At 36.8% G+C, this 8,685-nt stretch overlaps 1 protein-coding gene across 1 annotated transcript; it reads left to right on the forward strand.

The window, feature by feature from the left end:
* Nucleotides 1-597: 597 nt before the first annotated feature.
* On the forward strand, nt 598-7,845 carry LOC118486444. Its single transcript, XM_035982903.1, has 2 exons — nt 598-3,970; nt 4,661-7,845. The coding sequence occupies exon 1, from the start codon at nt 2,066-2,068 to the stop codon at nt 3,287-3,289; it is 1,224 nt and encodes a 407-aa protein (XP_035838796.1). The 5' UTR covers nt 598-2,065; the 3' UTR covers nt 3,290-3,970; nt 4,661-7,845.
* Nucleotides 7,846-8,685: the final 840 nt, after the last annotated feature.

Consider the following 8,685-nt stretch of genomic DNA (forward strand, 5'->3'; position numbering starts at 1 on the left):
TTTTATTTCGCGTTTGAACAAGAATGTTACAATGACTTTTATTTCCCACACGTATGCAAGTGATTGATCTAACATTATTATGATTAAACTTGAATTCAATCTGATTGCTGAGTTGATCATTTTGATATAGGCTGAATCTTGGTTCTATGGCTTTTGAGTAACTTGAATCTCATCAGTAGTTTCATGTTCAATGATTAATTATTAAATTATGTTTCATAACATGCTTTAACATTCTACAAGTACAAAAAGTGGTCACATTACATTTAGAGGATAAATGACTTTTTGTTGATGTAATGAGTGAAGCTTTTTTTGTTTGGCGTAGATTTTTAATTTTTCTTTTCCAAACACGCTATCTGATTGAGCTAGGTGTTGGTGCATACATCTGTCGACTTGGTCTTGTATCGAGTCTTAGTCTTAGAATGTTAGATCAGGGCACATTGTACGAGATTTCCCAAGAAAGTTGATTTCCCATATATGGACATGTCACTATGTGGGAAATCAGAAAGTTGATTTCACATATATGGACATGTCACTATGTGAGAAATCAGCATGTCACTATGTGGGAAATCAGCATGTCACTATGTGGGAAATCAGGATGTCACTATGTGGGAAATCAGGAGATTTCATGTGATTTCGCTTTTATGAACACAGGTGATTTCGCTTTTATGGACATGTGTCCTATGAGCGAAATCCCATGCCTATATATAGGTCTCTTGGGCGAAATCAGTTGTATCATTCTTGTTTCTGGTACCGAATTGCTGCTGAAGTGTCGTTTGACTTGTAAACAGTGTGAAATCAATATACAAGGCAAGATTTAGTAGAACAAGCTGTTTTTCGTGTCCGTTTCTTGTTATTCCGCACCTGGAACGGATTAGAACACCTCCGATTGACTCGTTCGGGTCAGCACGCGATCCTACAAGTGGTATCAGAGCTCAGGACGATGAGTTCTGCATATATCAGCTTGTTTTCATCTTTATTTCTAACTTCTACACCTTATTTCATCAGTTCGAGAAGATTTCACGGTTAAAATCGGACCAAATTTTCACAGATCATAGGAAATTGATCATAGACAAATCCCTGAAAGTTTCAAACTGAAATTCAAAATAAAAATGGACCAAATTGCTCTTCGAATTGATTTCGCTCATATGAACATTATCTGATTTCGCTTTTTGGAACATCTGATTTCGCTGCAAAGTCACTTGATTTCGCCCCAAGGTCACTTGATTTCGCTCATAGGACCATCCAAAACCCTGATTTCGCTCATATGTCCACCCAAGAACCCTGATTTCGCTCATATGTCCATGCACGAACCCTGATTTCGCTCATATGTCCATCCAAGAACCCTGATTTCGCTCATATGTCCACCCTAAACCTCTGATTTCTCTCTTGTGTCACCCATAAACCCTAATTTCACTGATAAGATCACCCATAACCCTAATTTCGCTATTAAGGTCACACATAAACCTGATTTCGCTTATAGGGACACACAGGACCCCTGATTTCGCTCATAAGTCTCTGTTATTGAAAAACATGTTATCAAATCATCGCCGAAGAGTTTTACAATGCTTTCGCGACACCGGTTGCACCTGTGACTGCTGCTGAGACCGTATACAGTGAAAATGAAACGGGTACTAATCAGAAACCACCAAAGTTGATGTATATCGAGGATTTTCAGGGTTGGAAAAACCGATTTGAGAATTGGGTTCAAGCCTACAGATTCGATGCATGGTGTTCACTGCTGAAAGACTATGAGAGACCAAAGAATGAGCGTGGGTTGGAAAAGGGTTTCAATGACTTTAAAGAAGCTGATAAGTTGAAATATACTAGTGAGAAGATGATGATTAGCATTCTACAGCAAGCAGTTAAAGAAGACATCTTTGTCTTACTTCAACATAATGGAACTGCTAGATCAATCGGGGAGGCTTTGATTCAGAAATTCAGAAGGAGTGCTGATATGATCAAAAACAAGAAGGCCTTATTGAAGAAGTCGTTTGATATGTTTACTGCATTTTATCATTAAACCACGAAGCAAACCATAGATAGATATTGTCATCTGGTTCTCGAAATGGGAAGATTGGATATTCAGAAAGATGATGATGAGTGGGTTGATAAGTTAGCAGAGGCATTACCTCAACAGAAGTGGGGAACTTATCTGATGATCGTTAAACTCATGAGAAAAACCGAGAGTATGAACTTGGCTCAGTTTATTCAGAAGATTGAGGGACAAGAGTTGGATATTCAAAAGACAGCGATCATGACAAATCCCAATGCCAAGCAAGATGTCAGTCTGTACTATCGAGGGAACAAATTTAAGGCCACTCCCAGTCAAAGTCCAAAGATTAGTACCGCATTCAGTGCTGTTGGTTCTACAAGTCCAAATGAAAGTGCTACAACTCAAAGTGGTGGATCTACTTCATCTTTCTCAAGCTTTGATCCAAACAGCAACACATCTAGTCCTCAGAAGCAAAATACTACAAATCTGCAGTGTAATGTGACCTTGAACATTCAGAATGGTCAACATCTTTCTCCTGAGGTGGCAAAGCAACACATGGCATCTCTTGTCGCCATGTTAGAGTCGTATGAAAGTTTGATTGCTGGAAGAATTGGTAATCCGATGCTCACAAAGGAAGATTACGACCAAATCGATGCAGAAGAGCTTGAGCTGATGGATGTAAAGTGGTGCTTAGCTAGTGCCTGCAGGAGTGCTGAAAAATTTCAACAGATTACAGGAAGAGATGAATTTAGAGGGATGGCTACTTCTCCACTTGGTTTTGACAAGTCAAAGGTTACCTGTTTTCGATGTAAAGGAAAAGGTCACTTTAAACGGGAGTGTAAAAACCAAGAGTCAACTGGAAGTCAAGAAAAGAGCAATTATTATCAGAAATCAATCTTTCATCAGATCGGTCAACAACCCCAACAAAAGGAACCACAAACTGCTCATCGGAAAATGATTGAAGAAGCTAATAGGAAAGCTTATTTTGGCATATTAGATCAAAGTGATGAGGTTGTTGCACAGGGTTTTAGGTGGGACAAGTATATACCTAGTGGAACTAATCCTGATTTGGCACTTGTTACCAGGATTTTGGATCAAAATGAGGATTGTCAGAAAAGGATTCCGATATTTCCAGATCTTGGAAGTGATGTTGACACGGATGATGAGGAAGAGTATCTTAACAAATGTAGAAAAAGCATTGATCCTGACAGTTTTAATTTTTTCTATGCAGATAAAGTTGAGATGCTGAATCAGAAGAAGATTGCTCGATTGCAGAAAGAGCTAGAAGCAGCATAGCTACTCGCTGATGAAAAGGCGAAGACTGAAGCTGTAGAAACAAAAGTTGAAGAAGCTGCTGAGATTGCAATAGAGAAGATTGTTGAAGTAGAGAAAGTAGTGGAAAAATTGTCGAAGTCGAGAAACTCGTGGAAGTTGAGAAAATAGTTGAAGTTGAAAGAGTGGTCGAAGTAGAAAAGATTGTCGAAAAGATTGTTGAGGTCGAGAAACTTGTTGAAGTTGAAAAGACTGTAGAAGTTGAAAAGGTAGTTGAAAAGGTGGTTGAAGTCACTAAGCCTTGTGAGAAATGTTCAGAAGCTTGCAAAGTTTGTGAAGAAAAAGATAAAAAGATTGTCGACTTAGAAAAGATTAAGGAAGATCTACTGTCTGATGTGAAGTATGTGAAAGAGTCATATGAGGTATTGAACAGGACAGTTGACAGTTTGAAAAGAACGAATGCAGAAATTGAAAAGGCAAATGACAAAATGAGTGCAACTTTGATGACAAAGCAAAGTGTCATTAATGATTACATCGAAGATTGTTCTAAGGTTAAGAAGAAGCTGGAACTTGAGAAAATTGAGAGTGAAAGGATTAACCGATTACTTTTGAGTTATACTACACGTGACTATCTGATTGATTGGGTTTATCCTACTGTTGCAGGTCTTGAAGCGTTCAAGAAGAAAGAAAAAGAAGAGGATACTGGTAAGCCAAAAAGTGTCAAGTATAACAGATGTCCGCCTCCAATCTTTGAGAGTTATTCCCCCAGGAAACCAAATGAGGAACAACTAGACAAGGCTCTAAACATCAAATTAAAGTCTGAAATCACTGATGAATTACCAGACAATATTGATGTCACATTCACAGCGTCTGACACTGATCATGAGTCAGAGTTAGTTAAGAAAGTTGTCGATCAGGTGTTGGATATGGATGAAGAGTCAAAGTCGGAGTCTAAGTCGGATAGTTCGAGTTCGTCTGAGAAGAGTCCGAGTTCACCAGTTAAAAGGGTTTATAATAAAGAATTCTTGTTATCAAAGAATAATTTGAATGACGAAATGTTTAAGGTTGCTTATACCTTGAATAATTCGGACAAATTATTTTCTGATGAGGAATTGCCAATAAGAAGTGTTAATTCTGAAATGATCAAAAAGGTTTTCAAATTAATAGAAATTAATATTTCTGAAATAAAAGATTTAAATCTTTCTGCAAAACCTAAACCTTACACTTCAAGGATTCAACAAAGAGTAAACAAGAAAATGGGTTACGGTTGTGGTTATAATTTCCAAAAGAAACCAAACCATAATGGTAATCTCAAAAAGAAAGGTCTTGGTTTTAGTTCGTCAGAAAATTATAAAAATCAGAACACTTATAAACCAAAAACAAAATTTGTTTCAGGAGGAAGCTCAGAGGATGAACAGAAGTAACCATTCTGGAAGCAGTCAAATCAAGAGTTTCTTGCTGAAGTGAAGAAAAATGTGAGAAAGTTTGTTGAGAGAGTTGACAGAAGAACCTGTTTCAAATGTCAAGAAATTGGTCACATAGCTTGGAATTGTCCCAAGACCAATTACCAAAAACAGGGAGTTTCTTCTAACTCAAATTTGAAAAAGATTTGTGTTGATAGAAAAGAACAATTGGTGAAAAATGGTAATTTGTTTGAAAATTCGAGTTCTGAAAAAGGTGAAAGTTCAAAACGTTTTTACAAAAGAAGAGGTGATTTGAACAAACAAAAGTGGGTTGTTAAAACAGAAAGTAGTTCTGACAATGAAACTGATTCCATAAAATCAGAGGAGTCATCGGTTGAGAAAAGAGTTGTGGTTTTCGTTCCAGAAGTGAACGACGAGAATTTTCCTCCATTGTTAAAGGAAAATTTAATGAAGAAAGTGGGAAAAGTTGAGATCTCAAATCAATTCTTCGCAGATAAGGGAGAATTTGATGTTGAGAAAGCTTTCAACGGTAAAGTCAAGCACATTTTCGGGAAGATGGTTGATAGAAAGGTTAAAGGTGCTAAAGAGTTTTATAAATCAAAGTGTTGGTGGGACAGATGTGTTCCAAAATCACCCAAGGCTGGTCAGGCTTGGGTGGATGTTATGTTTGATTAAACACCTGACTCGCCGAAGATCCCAAGTTTGTAATTGTGGATCAGGAATCGGCATCTTTCATGATTAAAAAGGTTGTATGAAAGTTTTTGATAGTGTTAAAATTTTACAGGAAGAAGGACTACGCCGGAGCTTCTAGGTTGGTAAGTGCGAAGCAGGAATCGGCATCCTGATTGGTAAAATGGTTGGGTAGTTGTGATATTCCTACAATTGGTAGTGTGTTTTTCTTCAAATGGTACAGAGGTTGTTTAATTGAAAATGGTAAATCAGGGACATTAAGTTGTACTTGATTTACTATACTCGATAAATAGATAAACAAGATGATGAACCATATCCCCGTACTTAATAAGTGGTAAATCTACTAGTGGTAAAAACGAACTCATTTTCTGGAAAAATCATTTTGATTAAAACAAATTTAAGTGTTTTGAAATCTGAATGAGAAAATGGTTTGTTGTGAGGGGGAGTTCTAATTGTTTATGCCAAGTGGATGGCAATTTGAAGTGATTTGATATCAGTTGTCACTTTGTCTGTACAGTTTGTTTTTGATTTTGTTTCTTCAAGTGGGTCAAGAGTTTAGATAGTTTTCAAATAATTCGTTAATGTGTTTGCATTTTAGGGGGAGTGAAAATTTCACAGAAAATCCAAAAACATTAGAAAATTTGAAAAAGACAAAAAACATGATAAAATCAAAAATGAGTTTTGTTGTATAAAAGAGGAAATGATAGTACATCAGTGGACGATCACGACATGCTGAAGAAATGGAAAGTTAAAATAGTGATAAACGGTCTCACTGATGATGTGTCAGTAGGTTTTTGCACATTTAATAGACTGCGACGAGATAAAACCTAAATTTCAAACTTGCTTAATTCGTGGGTAACATCTCTCGGATATACGGGTAACCCCCGAAATCTTGTTTGAAAAGTCCCTTATTCTGAGATACTAGGTCTTTATGCTTAGTGATATCTGGGGTATTATCTCGGGACTTCTGCTGTATGGAAGTACTGACCTAGTCCCCGGATAATACTTTCTGCAAATGCTTGAAAAAGCGCCGCCCTCAGCAAATCGATGAAACAATAAAATTGATAGTCATTACTGTTGTAAAAAAGATCCTCTAAAGGGGACCCACCAAAAGTCGAGCCGTCATCTCTCTGCTGAACGGAAGTTCTGACCTGAGATCTCACGGTTTTGCACCTAACCCCTTACAGATATCATCTAGGTATACTCACCTGTAAGACTGAATATTGGGATCTGGATACGGGAGTATATTCTGAGGTGGGACACGCGAATAAGTTTAAGTCACTAAGACATTAATCTTGTATCTCGAAAACAGTTGAACTTTGGGTGAAAATTTAAGTGGATCAATATACTGACAATCTAAGTGAATCGTTTCAAACTTAAAATGTTTAAAGCTTATTGGTGTTGTTGATTTGTCTCATAAACTGATATGATCCTCTTACACAAACTCGAAAAATATTGTATGTAAATATTTCTTTACTGCATTTCATTTCGATTATTTCACAAAATTCCAAAAAGATTTTCAGTGTGTTTTAGCATAAAATTTTGAAAACCCCAAAAAGATTTTCGACAACTGATATTGAGGAGCTGACTTTCAAAATTCCGAGTGTTAAACATGATGAACAGGTTTGAGAGAATTTGATTGAAAAAGTTTTTAGGTAAAAAGAAATTTGTTAAATGATCAATGTAATATCTGATTGTATGTTGATTGTAGAGAAGTCAGTGTTGATGCATGCAATTTGATAATTTTTTAAATATCTTATTCTTGTGAATCTTATGTTTTGGGTAGAGGATCCGCAGGTGAACCTGATAGCTAGACTATGATCCCAGCACATGTTGAGGGGGAATTGAATTGTCAAAGAGCCAGGTTTTGATCCTAAAAGTGAAGATGCTGATGAACTTAAAGAATCAAGAGATCTGATCAAGAGACTGAGTAAAACGAAGAGTTCGAGAAAAATGTTTGGATGCCCGAAGACTGATCAAGACTGAAGATGTGAAGACTCGACACTTAAGACTCGTCAACATCTGAGGGGGAGTCTGTTGGTGCATACATCTGTCGACTTCGTCTTGTATCGAGTCTTAGTCTTAGAATGTTAGATCAGGGCACATTGTACGAGATTTCCCAAGAAAGTTGATTTCCCATATATGGACATGTCACTATGTGGGAAATCAGAAAGTTGATTTCACATATATGGACATGTCACTATGTAGGAATCAGCATGTCACTATGTGGGAAATCAGCATGTCACTATGTGGGAAATCAGGATGTCACTATGTGGGAAATCAGGAGATTTCATTTGATTTCGCTTTTATGGACATGTGTCCTATGAGCGAAATCCCATGCCTATATATAGGTCTCTTGGGCGAAATCAGTTGTATCATTCTTGTTTCCGGTACCGAATTGCTGCCGAAGTGCCGTTTGACTTGTAAACAGTGTGAAATCAATATACAAGGCAAGATTTAGTAGAACAAGCTGTTTTTCGTGTCCGTTTCTTGTTATTCCGCACCTGAAACGGATTAGAACACCTCCGATTGACTCGTTCGGGTCATCACGCGATCCTACACTAGGCGTGACAATTGTTACTTCAATTAATACAATTTTTACTTCAACTATAGTTGGAGCTGATGAAGATGAAGGTAGAATTGAATTGTTACCCAAGGAAATCAAGGGTAAAGATATGACAGACCTAATTGCAACTGCAACTGGTGGCAGTGTCGCACCTAATATAACGGCTAAATGGGTGCAATTAAAACGATAGGCCAACGTCTTATACTTCATAAATTATTTTAACTAGAAGACTATCATTATCATTTATATTGTACATTTGATCAAAAGATATTTATTCCTTATTAGATTAGTTAGTAATTATTTGATGGACGTAATTACCCTTATTATCTAATCAACAGTTTATATTTGGATGTATATAAGGAGAGATAGAGGTCACACAATCACAATAACATCAAGAACTCACGAATTCGTTCATACTCTCTCCCCCCCCCTCTCTCTCTCAAATAAGGAGAGATAACTAGAGAGATAAAGGTCACACAATCACAATAACACCAAGAACTCACGAATTCATTCATACTCTCTCTCACTCACGAATTTGTTCATACTCTCTCTCTCAAACGTTTTCATCAAAACCTTTGAAAACATGTGTTTTTATTTCATTTAATTACAATTCGGTTAATGCAAATTAAATTTTCCGATCCGCGAGTATTCGCGGGTGATAACCTAGTTATGATAACATACTAAATTGTTATTACTATATAATTAATCATGACAATTTGTACAAAATATCAATTTTTATA

The sequence above is a fragment of the Helianthus annuus genome, chromosome 14, assembly GCF_002127325.2.
Source record: "Helianthus annuus cultivar XRQ/B chromosome 14, HanXRQr2.0-SUNRISE, whole genome shotgun sequence".
Lineage (NCBI taxonomy): Eukaryota > Viridiplantae > Streptophyta > Magnoliopsida > Asterales > Asteraceae > Helianthus > Helianthus annuus.